The 17434-nt window shown below is 46.8% G+C and overlaps 1 protein-coding gene across 2 annotated transcripts in view; it reads left to right on the forward strand.

Moving 5' to 3' along the window:
* The first annotated feature begins 7070 nt into the window (after positions 1-7070).
* Slco5a1 (solute carrier organic anion transporter family member 5A1) overlaps positions 7071-17434 on the forward strand; it is a 113807-nt gene continuing 103443 nt past the window's right edge. For both annotated transcript variants that reach the window (XM_021222197.2, XM_021222198.2), the window contains exons 1-2: positions 7071-7250; positions 8789-10173. In XM_021222197.2, the coding sequence (XP_021077856.1) occupies positions 9258-10173 (916 nt within the window). In that variant the 5' untranslated portion in view covers positions 7071-7250; positions 8789-9257. The remainder of the gene's footprint in view (positions 7251-8788; positions 10174-17434) is intronic.

A 17434-nucleotide genomic window follows, 5' to 3' on the forward strand; every position in this document is an offset into this window, starting at 1 on the left:
GGAGGTCCGAATCAGTTTCCTACAGCCTCGCAGGTCCGAATCAGTTTCCATAGCCTCGGAGGTCCGAATCAGTTTCCTACAGCCTCGGAGGTCCGAATCAGTTTCCATAGCCTCGGAGGTCCGAATCAGTTTCCATAGCCTCGGAGGTCCGAATCAGTTTCCTACAGCCTCGGAGGTCCGAATCAGTTTCCTACAGCCTCGGAGGTCCGAATCAGTTTCCTACAGCCTCGGAGGTTCGAATCAGTTTCCTATAGCCTCAGAGGTTCGCTTTTGCGCGGGTTCCTGGGCGGGGGTCGCAAATCGCAGTTTCAGTGTGTAATCTTTCCTTCTATGGTGCAAGCAGTTTACAGAAGTTAGACAAGCGGTTAGTCAACTCATTTCCTGTTATCTTACTAGGCCAGGATCACATATTCAAAGGCCTGTCTTATGCCCTTTTACCTAGTTCCATACAGAAATCGGGCCTTGGAAGAGCAAGAAGTGTGACCTTTTACCTATATATTGGCAGAGAGCAGGGTCTGGAATTTGTGGTATTTAGGGCTTCCAAGGAAGCTGGAGTTGGGGCTGTATTGTCCATCCTTTCACTATGATGAAGAACATCCATAAACCCTCTGACTTGGTCCAGATCCCATTCTGTACGAACTATGTATGTAGTGACTGCATGACTCTGTATTCTATATCTGGTTACACATCGATGCTTTCAACAGCGTTACAACCTTAGTACTGGATGTAAGTCTGACTTGGAAACTGAGGCATCAGGGCTTAATGACTTGCCCATAGCCACACAGGTGTAAATGACAACATTGAGGTTCAGTGCAGGAAGTTTGGAAACAGGGCCCTCTTCATCTCTTTAATTACCAAGGGACACTGCTGAAATTTCCTTCTTGGTGGGATGCGTGCTATCAGTTCTGGTGCTAACATTAGCACCAAGGCAGCTTCCTCTACGAGCAATGCTGTAAGTGGCACATTGTTCTTCCTACAATGTTAGATCGTTCTAGATGGCTTGTCCCAGAACCCTAATTCCTAACCACTCTATTTTGACCCACAAGGGAAACAGAACTTCTAGACTAGAGCCAAAACATTGTTGGTAATGACAGCATCATCGTGGAGTGTTGTGGGTGGCCAGGGCATCATTCCTTTGAATAAGTATTAGGAAACAGGAGTGTTCAGGTGTCCCGCCTACCCGGAAGAGGTTCACTAGCATTCGCTACCTGGATGGCGTTACCTTTTCAGCTCCTTAGTTCATTGTTCTATGCTCTGGGTGGAGGTCGTGGTGGTTGGGTCATGCTGAAATGTGAATCTTCCTGAGGTGGAAGTCTGAGCTCTGGCAGTGGGAAGTCATAAGAGAGGTGGGACAGAGGAATCCCAGCTGACCTTGGGTTCTCTTTGGTGAATGCAGATTTAGACTCTCCAACTGGAGGAGGTCCTGATGGCTCTGAGGTAGGGCCTGATAAAGACTCAAAATGCTTGTGGTACAGACAGGGAAGCTCTAAGTTGGGCAGAGAACCCTCAAACTGCAGGTGAGTGAGAGAGAATTTGCTAGCAGTTGTCCAGTGTGTTGATCTTTGCCTGTGCTTGTTATAGAAACCACCCTGTGTTTTTAGGTAGAAAGAGAATCCCAAGAAGTCCAGAAGGATCTAACAAAAAGCATCTAGTAAGGAATACATGGAGACATCCCGCCTGCCCGGGAAGCTGGTGCCTCTGCTACAGCCTGGAGGGCCGGGAGCTAGAGGTCTCAGAACCTTCTGCTGTGACCAGGGAGCCGAGATCAGAAGTGCTTAACAGTTGGCCTCTTCACACTAAGAGACAGACTCTGGACTAAAGGATGTTGAAGCAGAAAAGAACCATGTCTCTATGGGGTGTTTGCTATCTGAAAAGGTGACAATGGCTCATCACATCTTCCAACACTCACCATGTGCCTCAGTTCTTAGACTGAGATTCGTCCACAGGCAGGTCCTGAAGGTGCGATGGGTTTTTGTTTCTTTGCTTGCTTGTTTTGTTTTGAAAGATGCTTTTCATACTTTGTAGTTTAAGAAAGAAAACAGGGGGAGCTGGTGAGATGGCTCAGTGGGTAAGAGCACTCGACTGCTCTTCCGAAGGTCTGGAGTTCAAATCCCAGCAACCACATTGTGGCTCATAACCATCTGGAACAAGATCTGATGCCCTCTTCTGGAGTGTCTGAAGACAGCTACAATGTACTTACATATAGTAAATAAATAAATCTTTAAAAAAAAGAAGAAAGAAAGAAAACAGGGAATGCATGATTAAGACCAATCAAAGAAAGATTTGTCTCAAATCCCAGGTCTTGTGCTAGCTACATTGCCCAATATAAAGTAATTAACTATGTTGGTGGCATGTGTTCTACTGGACAGTGTCTTTTAAGAATGGCCTAGGGTCTGAAACTTGACCCCAGGAACAGCTGGGTGAGAAGATAACAGCGTCAAGAGACCCTACACTGGGCTGGAGTGATGGCTCAGTGGTTAAGAGAGTTGACTGCTCTTCCAGAGGTCCTGAGTTCAATTCCCAGCAACTACACACTGACTCACAACCATCTGTCATGGGATCTGATGCCCTCTTCTGGTGTGTCTGAAGACAGCTAAAGTGTACTCATATACATAAAATAAATAAATGAGAGAGAGAGAGAGAGAGAGAGAGAGAGAGAGAGAGAGAGAGAGAGAGACCCTGCACTCTATGTCCAATGGAGTGAGAAGTATAGAAGTTGGTTCCGGTCCTGGTTCTTCCTCCCAGTCCTATGCTCTCAGAATATCTGTATAAAAATACTGTGGTCATATAGCTAGGCTCTTCTCTGACTGCTCCTAACTTACTATAACCCATTTACTTTCACCTACATTCTTTCATGAATCCTTTCTGCTTCCTGAATGCCCCTTCTATTCTACCCTTTCCTATAAGCTGTAGGTATTTTAACTAACTATAGGTGATCCATACAATACCAAGATGTTGTCTCTACAGAGGACGACTACTGTTTGATAATGGACTAGCAATAGTCAGCCCTTAAGATTGTTGGCATCAAATATGCTTGAGGAATGGCCTGGGCAAAGGGCATTAAGAGCTGTATACTCTGGGCATATCCCAACCTCTCTCTCCCAGCCTCTTTCCTAATCTGGTCTGCTCTGCCTCTGTATTTCCCAGGCCTAGGGGGACTGGCAGTATCTAGGGAGCACTGTGCCTTTTATTTAAAGTCAGAATCTCATGTAGCCCAGGCTGGCTTCTAACTCGCTGTCTTAGTTAGGGTTTCTATTGCTTCAACAAAACCACCATGACCAAAAAGCAAGTTGGAGAGAAAAGAGTTTATTCAGCTTACACTTCTAGATCACTGGAGGAAGTCAGGAAGGGAACTCCAAGCAGGGCTAGAACCCGAAGGCAGGAGCTGCTGCAGAGGAAATGGCGGGCGCTGCTTACTGGCTGGCTTTCCCTGGCTTGTTCATGACTTCTTATAGAACGCAGGACTCCAGCTCAGGGCTGGGACCACCCACAGTGGACAGGGCTCTCTCTCATTGATCACAAATTGAGAAAACACTTTACAGCTGGATCTCATGGAGGCATTTCCTCAACTGAGGCTCCTTCCTCTCTGATGACTGTAACTTGTATCAAGTCTACACAAAACCAGCAGCTAAGGATGAGTGTGAAGGACTGATCTCCTACCTCTATTCCCCACTGCTGGAGCACCTATAATTCCATGAATATATGTATTCATGTATATTTGCATACATGTAGGTACATATGTATTTTTTACTTCATAAACAAACAGTACTTAATGATAATATCAAATGTATCAGTCGCTTTGTTGTTGTTAGCAAATGTGATGAGGCAGTTCCTGAGGCAGCTGGTCACATGTCATCTCCTGCCAGGAAGCAGAGAGGGGATTGCGGATGCTTAGCTTTTTATTCAGTCCATGCTTCTAGAGCATGGGATGGTGCAGGCTGGATTCATGGCTGAAGTCTTTCCTCTTCAGTTATGTGTCCTGGGCATGTGTTGATCTAACTAAGTTAACTATGAAAATTAACTATTACGTTCAAGTTCTACTGTAGCACAGAAACTCAGTTCTCCTGTCTGGGAAGTTCCCCCAAAGCAGCTCTGAATGGCTGGAAGGAAAGGGAAAGGCCTCCCTCCTTCCTTCTTTCCTCATGCTGGGCCCTATGTCAAATGGCCAGATTGATATTGGCTCGGTTGTTCCTGTTGTTGAGTATTCACCAGAGGAGACACATCAGACATGGGTTTAAGCCAACAGAAAGTCTTTATAAGCCAGCGGGTAGCAAGGATCCTGGTGCAGCAGAGAGCCTTTTTCAGAGTGTGTTCTTAACCACGTTCTGGTTTGATGGACTTCAGTTAACAAGAACTTAGCCGGAGGAGGAACTGCAGAAGCTAACAAGCAGGTTAGAGCATTTTGAGACTTTCCTAGAAATATACAGACTTTGCTGGATTAGGCCTTTTTTTTGGAGGGGCGGGGCAGGTGGTGTTATCTACATGCTGAATTTTACAGCCTGAATGGTACCTCCATCTTGGACTTAGTTGTGCTAAGGTCTGGGAGCCTGTTATAGTTCCCATGTGACTTGTTATAGTTCCCAAGTGACTTAGAGGAAACCAAGCAAACTTGAAATGTTAAAGAGTTTCTGGTCACAAGCCTACTCTTCCAAGATATCAAACAAAGCAGCCACACACAGAATGAAAGAAGCCAGAGGCGAGCAGACATCTACAGTCTGACTCCATTCCTTTCCATTAAGCCAAAGATGGGGGCTGATGAAGGCAGAGTTGGTGTCATGGTTCAGATCTGAAGTGTTCTCATAAAAGGCTCCCATGCTAAAGATTTGTTCCCCAGTTAACTGATCCAGTCCTTGTGAGGGAGTTAAATCATGACAACTCTGATGGAAGCAATTCTTACTCCATGGCAGTATCTAGAAGTGAGAGAAGTCTTAGGAAAGATGAAATACTGTATCACTGAGGTACTACAGAAAGGTACAGAAAGAGACTTTCCTCTCTCTCCCTTCCCTCCTGCTCTTCCAATTTCTGTCTATGACGTCTTCCACCATAATGTGGATCGCACACAAATTATCAGCGAAACAGTAAAGGAAACATTCCATCCGGAACGTTTGTTATGTGAGCAGCTAATTGAACCTTTTAAAATTCTGTCTATAGTTTATAACTTTATGCTAGTGGCTAAACAATAACACAACCCTGTAGGCTCTTAGAATCATTTCTAGTTTGAGTCTGGTAATTGACCGTGACTAAACACAGCGGGTTCCAGGAACCTGACGGTTTAGCTTTGAGTAGGGAAGCCCTGGCACCTGATGTGAGAGATCAGATTTGCTACAGAACAGCTGATGTCTGGAGTCAAGGCTGAAATGAGAGAATGGGACAAGGAGCTTAGAGGCAGATATGAGGATGTATCATGGATCAATTCTGTTTAAATCCGAATGAACTCTGAAAGCCAGTTTTGTACAGGAAGTAGCCACATAGTTTTCTTACTTTATCAGTAGAGGGAATTAGAGTCTAATAAGGATGGTGGTTGGGGTCACACTGTCTGTCGGGGATAAATGACCACAAGTTTGAATGGACAATGGCAGGGAAGGAGGGAATAATGATTAGTCAGCCTGGCCACTGGCATGTCTGTGCTGTCTCTGTGGGCCTGCGAGCACACCTGGGCTCTTCTTAGGTGTCCCTTGCTCTTTAAAGGTCATCTGTAGATTTGGCAGTTGTTGACTGAAGTGGGATTCTCAAGAGCCACAGTCAAGATAGCATCCAGGGAGAGGGAAGAGGGTGGAAGGCAATGGCCACAAGATAGGTTCCTGTGGAGAGCAGATGGTGTTAAGTCCTCTGGGACCGGAGTTACAGATGACTGTCACCTACCATATGTGTTCTGGGAGTCAAACCTAGGTCCTCTGAAGTGAGCCTCCAGATCTCTCTCTCCCCTCCCCTCCCCTCCCCTCCCCCTCCCCTTTCTCTTCTCCCTCTCAGATCTTAATGTATTCAGGGCCCCAACTTCAGTCTTCATCTCTTCTCACTTTGGAATCTGCCCTATTCACTAATCCTTTCTCATGTGTTTTAGTGGCTAACTACTAATCTACCTGCTTAGTTCAAACCTTCTGAACATCTTATACGTAGTAGCTTATGGTGTGTGCACTCTTGGAAGGTCTAATGGCATTTCAAATTCGTTCCTCATAAAATGAGACCAAACAGTATGCTTCCCTTCTCGTGGTTTTTTGTTTTGTTTTGTTTTGTTTTTTGTTTTTTGTTTTTGTTTTGTTTTGTTTTTTTCAAGATAGGGTTTCTCTGTGGAGCCCCTGGCTGTCCTGGAACTCACTCTGTAGACCAGGCTCGTCTCGAACTCAGAAATCTGCCTGCCTCTGCCTCCCAAGTGTTAGGATTGAAGGCGTGCGACGCCACTGCACAGCTCTTCTCGTGTTTTGATTAGACTCTGTTCACCACTCAAGTGTAAGATCCGACCCCCCCCCCAGCACCCTCCCAGCAGCCTAGCTAGGTTAGCAGCTTCTATTTTCCCAACCTGTTTTCTGTCTCCCTGCCTCATCACATATCAATATGTCTGGTCTCTGTACTCACAGCAGTCTACCACCATTGACAAAGGCATTTCTGGTAAGAAAGGCAGAATGCCATGACCCTTTGGGACTGACAGTACATAAGTCACGAAACCCCTGTGTCCTGTTCCCTGCCACTCTTTTACGTGGATAATTTGGTGGCGGCGGCGGGGGGGGGGGGGAATGGGGCAGAGCAAGACAAGTTTTCCTAACATTAGGGATCTTGTTCCACTTTGGTCCCCAGAATCTGCTATGGTAGAAAATACATGGTGTGTGGTGAACACGGTAGAAACCAATAGAAGTATTTCACATGAGATGGCCTTTCTGTCCACCTTGGTGACTTAAAGACACCCGCACCCTTGGGGCTTCAGTGCGGTTCTTCCCACTGTACAGATGAAGGGCAGCGGGATGGCTGGTTGCCTGAGGGCTGGGCTGGGTGGCTGCCCGCGCGCCTGCGCCCTCTGCTGCTCTGGTCCTGGCGCGTCTCTGTGCCTGTGTGTCTGTCTGGGGAGAAGAGGCTTGGATGACAGGCCAGAGGTTGGGGGAAGAGTTAGCCAACTCGACTCGCAGTCTCACTCCCTGATTTCACGGCGGCGGGACCGAGACGGCCTCCGCAGGCTGCTGGCTCATCTTCCCCCACCGCCGCCGTCCTACAGCGGCTGTTCCTCTCCCAGCCCGGCAGATTGGTCGTCACCCTCGCTAGTGAGTTGCTAAAGCTTGTGCGCCTAGCAGAGCGGCGGGCTGTCCCCGGCGGTTCTGTCCTCCCACGGGCTCTGTGTGTGTGTGTGTGTGTGTGCGCGCGCGCGCGCAGGGGGTGTCCCTAGGATTCCACGTTGGTTCCGAGAGCTCGGGGCGGGGATCCGCGTGTCCATCCCATGCAAGTCTGCGTCGCGATGCGGTTGCTCCCTCAGCCAGGGGCTCCGACGCCGGGATTCCCCAGTTCGGCGTGCAGCCACGGGTGGAGTTCCCCGGGAAGGCGCAGGGGTGAGCGGGCGGAGCCCAAATGCCGGCTTGCAAGCCACTGGCAGTCCGGTCCTGAACAATACTGGAAGATGTTGTAGCCGCCTCTCTCATCTTTTTTCTTTTCGCAGCAGCATCACAAAAGCTCAGAACGAAACCCAACGCAGCAATGCCTCCCATCTGGTGCAATTCGCCGCGGGGGCAGGAGGAGTATAGGGTTCCCCAAGATTAGGGATGGGGTTTACAGCGGGGGCGCACCTGTGTTAGCGCTCGCTGAATTCAAACCAAGCGCTGGATCGGACAACGTGAACTCGTGTGTGTGTGTGTGTGTGTGTGTGTGTGTGTGTGTGTGTGTTACTTCAGGCCTTCGCACACCTCACGCTCTCGGGTGTGCTTGGCAAATAGCACATCTCCGGACCGGTGTGCCTGTGCTGAGCCGTTTCGGTGGGCTCCCCGCGCACGCTGTGCCAGCTTGCCATAGTCTCTTTGTTTGGTTGTGGCTTCACCCAACCATTTGCAAAGCAAATTGATTTTCAGTTTCGCTTAACCTTGCGCTCTGGGACTTAACGTGGGCCACAGCCTCGAATGCCCTCGTTACTTGTAATTGAATATAGTTCTTTCCGGCAAGGGGCTAATTTTAGAGTAGAGAATAACCACGCAAGCATGTTGATCCCCTTCCCCCACGCGCTGTCTTTGGCTTCGAATAAGTAGGTGTTTGATGGAGTAGACGCATTCACATCTCGTCGCGCACACGTGCCAGTGTACAAGTGTGCACACATATTTCTACACGTAGTTTTCTTTCTACCGCTTAAAAATGTATTTTAAAATTTGAGACCAGGAATGTATTGTGTGCTTGTAAAAGAAAAAAAAAAAAACTTTCCTTTGTTCTTCTGGGAATCTTCTATTTTGAGTCATGGAGTAGGAGTACCAGAAGGTTGCTATTAGTTCACTCGAATAAAAGACACTGCCTTCTGAGTCAGAGACGCCAGGCTGATAATTATTAACATATAAAAGCAAACGCAGTGTTTAAGGCAAAAGGGGCGGGGCGGGGGCAGGCCCGCCGCAGACAATGAGCGAGAGTCTTGGCGGACCGCCTGCTGCTCATTGTTCCGGGACTTGAGGCTGCAGTCTCTGCAGGTTCCTCCTGCACGGTTCAGCTCTTGGCTACCACCTCGGTCCCTCTGGGGTTCACGAGGTTACTTAGCACTAGCCACCGGACCCTGGGATGCCAGCCCCAAGTGCAGTCATCCTTCTCTGACCACCAATTCTCTGCTTTACAGGTCGGCAGCTTCAGGACCCTGTGTGTCACAAGTCTTGCGGAGGGCACCGAACACCCCCTAGAACCCAAAGTGGGATGTTGTTCGGACAGTTGCGCTAAGTGACTCCACACTGGGCCCAGGTCGCTCTAGCTTCTAGCCACCGTCTGAGAGGCGGCGGCGGGAGGGGATGAGCACCGGACGCTCAAAGCGCCTACCGCGAGCTATCCCTGAGAGTGGACACCAAGCTGGGCTCCTCGAAGGACCGCGCGGACCTTTACCTCCCCCGGTACAAGGTGACTTCTTGTTGCGCCTCGGGTCAGGATGCTCTGGGCACCTCCCTGCTGCTGAGATGTTTTGCTTCCAGGCTCTGCCATCCCCAGCTAGGGTCTCAGGAGGGGACGACTGAGTGGGCCGGGTATCAGCCCCTCGTTCAGGTGGATGAAGAGTGCCGGAGGCCTTATATGGAATCAGCGATCACATTTTAAGAGCCATGGACGAAGGGGATGCGCAGTCTCCCGCCCAAGAGCAGCTAGAGGCACCGTCTTCGGTAGGAGCTGTCCAAGAGAAGTGCGAACCAGAGTCCTTCAGGTCTAAGAGCTTACCGGCCCTGCACAGCGCCTCCTGTCGGCAGAATTTCAGTGCTGGGAATGCAGATGGCAAACTGGCCTCGGGTTGCAATGAAGCTCCAGGTTGCCAGGAGAAGCATCTAGGACGGAACTTGATAGTCCCCAGCCCTTCTGCTCCATCCACTTCGGCAGGCACTACAACGGAACTCATGGACTGTAACCACAGGATGGACCCCAGCAAAACTGTGTCAGTATCTTCCACTTTGGCCACACTCCAGGAGAGAAGGTGTCTCTACGTGGTCCTTACGGATTCTCGCTGCTTCCTAGTGTGCATGTGTTTTCTGACTTTCATCCAGGCGTTAATGGTCTCCGGGTACCTGAGCAGTGTCATCACCACCATCGAAAGGCGCTATAGCTTGAAGAGCTCTGAGTCAGGGCTGCTGGTCAGCTGCTTTGATATAGGAAACCTGGTGGTGGTGGTGTTCGTCAGCTACTTTGGTGGCCGTGGGCGCAGGCCCCTATGGCTGGCAGTGGGTGGACTTCTTATTGCCATCGGGGCTGCGCTCTTCGCTTTACCTCACTTTATCTCACCCCCCTATCAAATCCAAGAGTTGAACGCTTCGGCCTCCAACGATGGCCTTTGTCAGAATGGCAACTCCACGGCCATCTTGGAGCCTCCTCCCTGTCCCAAGGACTCGGGAGGAAATAGTCACTGGATCTACGTGGCTTTATTCGTTTGCGCACAGGTTCTCATTGGAATGGGCTCCACACCGATTTACACCCTGGGACCAACCTACTTAGATGACAATGTCAAGAAAGACAATGCATCCTTGTACCTAGGTAAGACTTGCAATTCTCAGGCATGTAGTTGGCTCACAGGGACATTCTTTTTCTTCCCCAAACACGGAGGAACACAATCTTTTGTATTTTCAAGTATATTAAGCATTTTGGTTCACTCCTTTTGAGTTCTGCTTTTGGTGTGGTCTGTTTTTAGTTTGGGATAAAGAGCTCTTTGAACTAATTTTCAGATAAATTTCACAGTTGTCTTTTCTTACCAATACAAAGGCTGAAAAATAGGATAGCACAAGGCCCATTCCTCTTGTTGTTCACCTTTGGGGAATCTCTCTCTATTTGTCAAGTTTATCTTCTGAGCTTTCTTTCCTAGAAATGACCAGAAAGAAAGAGCGCTCACCAGCAGTTTTGAGTCATTGCTTTCTGTTGTTACCTCTGTTTCTCATCCCTAAAAGAAGATGATGGGGTAGCCAGACCACATATGCTGTACTGCTTCCAAACTGTATTCTGAATGTGTCTGATCACCCAGCACCAACAAAGCCTGAAAAACAGCAGATGAGTAAGTTATGTCTGCCCACTAGGAAGCAACAGCATGGGCCATGGGTTTATCCAAGGCTGTCTTCGTTGGGCTTGGAAGACCTCACTTACTGGAGTTTGTGAGAGTTCATTGCTGTCTTGTGAAGGACACAGGCACTTGGGTTTCGTTCCTTGCCTTTCATTTAAGAGCACAGCAGATAGAGGTGTTTGGGATAAGTTCCAGGTATCCATGGAAGGTCAGCCAGGCAGGGACAGGGCTAACCGACTTTCTAGATGTAATTTTGGTGGTTGTCAGCATCTCTCTGTAGTTAGTAATTTCTCCTTCAAAAATGCACTAAAAGATGGATTTGAACCCCTGGAAAGGATCAGTATTGTTAGACTAGCTAACTGCTCTCTATTCTGTTTTGCTGGAGTCCACCTAAACACTTAAAACACCTAAAGGCACTGTGTGTGTGTGTCTGTGTGTACACCACAGGACAGCCTTGGATGTTGTCTCCTCTCTCTCTCTCTCTCTCTCTCTCTCTCTCTCTCTCTCTCTCTCTCTCTCATTCCTGGCTTAGAATTCACCAAGGGGCTCATCTCTCTGGCCAATGTAAAAGTTCTTATTTTTGTTTGGCAACTTCTTAGCTGTGTGTTGGTAGGTTCCTTGATGTCTGAATGGGATTTTCCAAGAGAGTGAAGAAGACGGTCAGCGTAGAAGGGCTAAACTTTGTCTTCAGTTCACCCACTGCCCTTGGGTTACTAACTTAACTTTGTTAGTAAATATACCCGCAAGCATTTTTGTGGATGGATGGAGGCTAGCTACCTCCATGGCTTCTAACACTTAATGTGGAAAGCTTAAATAATGGTGAAATAGATAGCAATATACCCACTCTCTAGATTTAATAGTCCCTCATATTATCAGCTGTGTATGGTGGCCAATACCTGTAATTCCCACACTGGGTAGGGTGAGGTAAGAGGATTGTTATGTTTTTAAGGTCACTAGGCCAACCAGAGCTATATGGTAGATACTGTCTCAAACAACATCAAAAACTTCACTTTGTCATGCTTACGAGCATCTCCGTATGTGTGTGTATATTTGATGCGGGGAGCTTACTAGCATCTCCCCAATATGTGTGTATATATTTGACATGGAGAGCTAAGGTAAGTGTGTAGGTACCACTAAGCTTCATCGTACCTCTTCCAGAAATAAGGGTATTCTGGGCTTGGAATGTAGCTGAGCTGTAGAGTACTCGTCTCATGAAAGATGCCCTGGAATTGCTCTGTAGTAAGTAGGTAAACCAACAGGGAAACAAATACATGCATTCTTTTCCATACTGACAGATGTAAGAAAGTTAAGAACTGTTACCTAATATTGTCAAACACCTTTCCAAATTCAAATTTCGATTGCCACCCAAATTCTTTTATAATTACTAATGTTAAAATCAGGAATTCCTCAAAGGTCACTTATTAATATAATTACATTTGGCCATTTGCCATTGTAACTTTCATAATGCAGAAACTGCCTCAACCTGTGTGTGTGTGTGTGTGTGTGTGTGTGTGTGTGTGTGTGTGTGTGTGTATGTGTATTTGAACCACAGGGAAAGGAGAAAAAAATGGACACCCCATGGAGATAGAAGGAATGTATGCATTTCTAGAATAGCCACGGGTGGAGCTGGCACGATTGCTCAGTGGTTAGAGACACTTGCTGCCAGGTCTGATGACCTGGGTCTAATTCCTGGGACTCACTTTGTGGAAGAAGAGTTACTCCTAAAAGTTGTCATCTGACTTCCACACACATGTTGTGTCATATGCTTCCCCCCTCACCACAGTGAAGGAGGTATAATGAAACCCTTTTAAAGCTACTTGTCCTTACACTTGGAGGACTTTCATGATTCATGGTGATTGGGATGGGCTGTCTGTCTGTCAAGCAGTACAGGCACCAGCTTTGCTGCATCCAGGAGCTACCAGTTAGTCCTCAGTCCTGACTCACACCTCAGGAAGGATTGGAGTTGGCCCGAACCATAGAGAGCAGTGGGGTAGGTGGCGATGGCCTGTATCCACCCCAATGCCCGCTCTGGGGCATTTCCACACCTACTTCACTTCTCCCAGCTTCTGTCTTCAGTAGGAATGATGGCAGCTTTTCCTTTGTAGACTAAGTGGTTTCGTGTATATAAGAGTTCTGCGAATGGCAATGGGTGATACTTGATTGTCAAAGCAGAACTCAAGCTCATCCTAGACACAGGCAGGAGGGGCATAAATGACAGTTCACTACGGTATGTGTCTTCTCCTTTAATAATCAGATAAAGGAAAGAAATATTGTGCAAGAAATCAAAGGACTGTGTAGGGAATCACCCCTGAAAACAGGACACAGGAAAGTCTTGGTCAGCATTTTAGCAATTCTATCTCCTAATTATGTTTTATGAGGCCTCAATGTCTCGCCATTAGAAGATTCTGTTTGTCAACCTAGGATGACTATTTCTGTTTAATGGACATCACGAAGGGCGCTTATGGCTTGTGCAACGCAATACAAGCTCTTTAAGTGTGAGGGGTTTGTGGTGGCCCCGTTTCACTACTCTGACGTGTGTGTGTGTGTGTGTGTGTGTGTGTGTGTGTGTGTGTGTGTGTGTGTAAAGGACATTTTAATAGTACAGAAGTCAACAGACTTATTTCCCTAGCCCCCAGCAGCCTGCAGCAACCTGGCATCTATGAAGGAGCCAGGCTGAGAGTTTACTTCCTGGATGTGTTCTCACCACCCCCAAGACAAGAGGAGGTGCATTGATGCCCCTGTGTGTCTTGAAGAGGAGCAGAGGAAGCAGGGTCAGGAGTCAAGAAGGGAAGCATCAGAGTAGGAGTTTATTTTCCCTGAAGACTTTCGAGTCATTTTAAAGTTCTGCTTTAAATTCATGTGTCCTCTTTACAATGGGTTTCTCTTTGTAGGCCATCTAAAATCCTTTTGGAAGCAGGCTTTGTGTAAAGCTTGAGTAAATGGAAAAACTAATCTCCACCAACAATGAGTGTGTGTGAGAGAATGGGCATTAGGGAATTTCAGGAAACAAACTCAGGCTCATGGAGAAAATCCACTGAAACATTGTGGGGCAGTCAGGGACAGGGGGCAGGTAAGAGCTCCATGGAGGCTGTCCAACGGGGACAGCTAATCTGTGTTAGATCACCCGTGTCTTCTACATGTTCAGCAGGGGCTGGACTTGTCTGCTGTGCTGGTGTGCTGGTGCGTTTGTTGCTTTGGGCCTCTATGGCAAGTTATCAGACCACGAGGCTGAGAAACAAATGACTTCAGGGTCCAGTTGAATAGCACTGAGTTTCTGATCTTAGGGGAGAAGTCAGTGGCTGGGTGCATGCTGATTTTTTTTTTTTTTTCGGACCACCTGTTGGTAAAGAGAACATTCTTTTTAGATTCAGTATTTCTTGCTCTTTTAAATTCACGGAGCTTATTTTTTTAAATTGCTATTTTCATATGTGTATGTTCCTAAATACGTAAGTACATAAACACATCCCGCTCAGCTCATACAATGCTGCTTGTACATCAGAAGCGAGGCGAGCAGAGCTCCCTCTCTCCTCACCCGGAGGCTTCTGAGCAAGGTTGCATTTCCCTCTGTGGGTGGGACTCGCCATGTGGGAAGGCTCACCCAGCCATGCAGCTGCAGATGGGGAACAACAACACATCCACAACTCCTTTCTGCTTTGTTTCTGTCTTTTGCTTGTCTTAATTGTTTCGAGACAAGGTGTTATGTGGCTAAGGCTGGCCTTAAACTCCTGATCCCCCGCCATGCCTCCCAAGGGCCAGGTTACAGACATTCTATGTCTGTCTGGGCTGCTTCTTTCTTTGCTGGTAATCTAGAAACAGTAAGTTGAGGCTGTGGGGTAGATACATGTGAGGTCTGTATTGCATAATGTTTTGGACAAGGGACAGACAAGACAGAGTGATCAGACAGTGAAAAAACTCTACAGTAGCCTAGAGTTGGAAATCAATGTCTACCAGCAAGAGAGAAGCTAAACAAAATGTCTTGCAAACAGACAATGAGATATCAGTCAACAGTGAGAGGAAGGGAATTCAGACACTTAGCATGACATTTATAGCCTCAAAGTCCTTACAATGAATGAAACTGGCCATTCCCCAAAGCCCAAAACTGCACAATTCAATTTATACACTGTCTAAGTAGTTAATTTCTAGAAACAAAATGACTTGATGTATGGATTATAAAATTGAATGTCTTTTCAAAAGTCATTATTATTGTTTGTATAGAAATTCTGAGGACTCCGAGTCCTGGGAGTTAGTCACCTGGGAGTGTGCAACCTCCTTACGCTTGCCGGTTAATGGATGTCTCTAGTTCTAAGGGTCACCTTTTGACGTGTGTGTGGGAGTTTTGCATCCCTTCTGGACATAATTTTTAAAAGAAGAGGAGAAGGCGGAGGAGGGGGAGGAAGAAAACGAGGAAGGGTTTGCACAAGGAGGACAGCACATTGTAGAGCAGGTTTTATTTTAGGGGAGCACTCAGGGCGAGAGCATCAGAGGCAGCATGAAGGCCTGGAGTTGTTCCAACCGGTCTTTCTGGGACCCTGAGGCAGATGTCAGTAGGTGCTGCCGTGTCTCTTGCTCCTGCAGTAGTAGCTTGTGCTGGGACCACATGTTTTCAGTTTCTCATTGCTAGAAAAAAACCAGGTAGGGGATTCCACAGTCAAAAGTACAGGAGTTCCATAGCTGCCTGGTTCAGGCAGTTTTGTAACGATCAGGAATTGCCAGTTCTGAAGCCCCTTTCCCTGTGGAAAACTACAAGGGTTTTAGCTCATTTCAAACCAGTAGTTTTCAATTGAGGTGACTTCACTCGTCTTCTAGGGACATGTGACCATGTTGGGAGTCACTTTTGATTGTCACAACATGGAGGAGGCTCACTGGCATTTAGTGATGTTTAGGCCACAGACAGATGCAGCTAACTATGCTACAATGCCCCACAGGGAGTCACGTCAGTGAGTTAGCCAGCAGAGAATTGTCAGTAGTGACACACTTTTTATAACCCTTTCAGGTTATCTATGATTTCCTGGGGTCCTCAGACTTCTGTGTCATCGTCATAAAAAAGGTCATAGGCTCAAAATAGGATGAACTTGCTGGTTGAAAAAGCATCAAGAAGAGGAAGTATGTAAAGAGGAAGGCCTTCTAGCAAGGGAGAGAGGAAGCAGAAATAATTCGCCTTGTCTCTGCTACATGTAGGTCTATACTGTATTGTGCTGAGAGACAGTGTGTGATAGTGGATTATTTTAAAATTGAGAATTTCATACAATATTTTTTTCTACTATATTCTTTCTCATCTTCCAGCTCCTCCCAGACCTTCCTATCTTCCTTTCCAACACAACTTCATGGTCATTTTTCTCTCTGAAAACAAAACGAAAAGAAAAACTCAACTAAAAACTCTGGGCTGTATTTGGTAGCATATGATGCTACTGGGGGGTATTGCCCTTCCATATGGTGACTCCTTTTATGTACGTATTTTAGGAAGCTCCCACAATAGCACATTTTCCACACTTTTAGAAGGACTTTAGTTATCCCTTCCCATAGTTCCTCCTCTACCCTATTCCCCACCCCCAGCCTCTTCAATTCTTCCTCTTTCTTTCTTTGTTTCTTTCTTTCTTTCTTTTTTTTAGATTTATTTATTTATTTATTTTATGTATATGGGTACACTGTAGCTGTGAGCCTTCATGTGGTTGTTGGGAATTGAACTTTTAGGACCTCTGCTCGCTCCGGTTAACTGCGCTCGCTCAGTCCCTGCTCGCTCCGGCCCAAAGATTTATATGTTATATCCAAGTACACTGTAACTGTCTTCAGATGCACCAGAAGATGGCATCAGATCTCATTACGGGTGGTGTGAGCCACCATGTGGTTGTTGGGATTTGAACTCGGGACCTTTGGAAGAGCAGTCTGTGCTCTTAACCACTGAGCCATCTCCAGCCCTACTTCTGTTTTAAAATTTTTTATTAGATTTTTCTTCATTTACATTTCAAACGCTACCCCGAAAGTCCCCTAATCCCTCCCCCGCCCTGCTCCCCAACCCACCCACTCCCGCTTCCTGGCCCTGGCATTCCCCTGTGCTGGGGCATATGATCTTTGCAAGACCAAGCAGCCCTACTTCTTTATAACACTGTATTCTATTTTCTCTTTCTTGGAAGAGCCCCTCCTCCCGCTGGTCTCTTACTATACCTAACCTGTGTGGGTATTCTGAATGGAACACACACATCTAAAGCACAAAACTTTTTAAAGCTGAAAGCTTTTGTTGTAGTCTTCTTCTCCTCACTATTTGTTAATGTTATTTTTATTATTGTTGTTACTATTATTATAGGCAAGGTCCCTCTCACTTCATATACCTGGCTGGCCTCCAAAAGGACATTGTGTGCTACCTAGAATGGGTGCTGGGGGCTGAACTCAGGTCCTCTGCAAGAGCGGTGTGAGCTCTTAAGTGCTGAGCTATCTTTCCAGTCCCTGTAGTGGGTTATAGTTAGTGGATGCAAAAATACTGATGTTTTCATTATTTCTATGGTGGTTTAGACTTTCTGGACCATATTCTTGGAGGAGAGAATACTGTAATGTTGGTGTGTGTGTGTGTGTGTGTGTGTGTATGTGTGTGTGTGTGTGGTGTTTGTAACTGTTGAAATGCACCCCCCATTTCTAAGCTCTCTTTTAGGGATGGTGACTTCAATTAAAGAAAACATTCAGGCAAGGGATTCTGCAAACATAAAGCAACTACTCAGCATTTAAAGAGAGTTCACCCCTAAGTAGTCGAAC

This window comes from Mus pahari, chromosome 22, assembly GCF_900095145.1.
Source record: "Mus pahari chromosome 22, PAHARI_EIJ_v1.1, whole genome shotgun sequence".
NCBI lineage: Eukaryota > Metazoa > Chordata > Mammalia > Rodentia > Muridae > Mus > Mus pahari.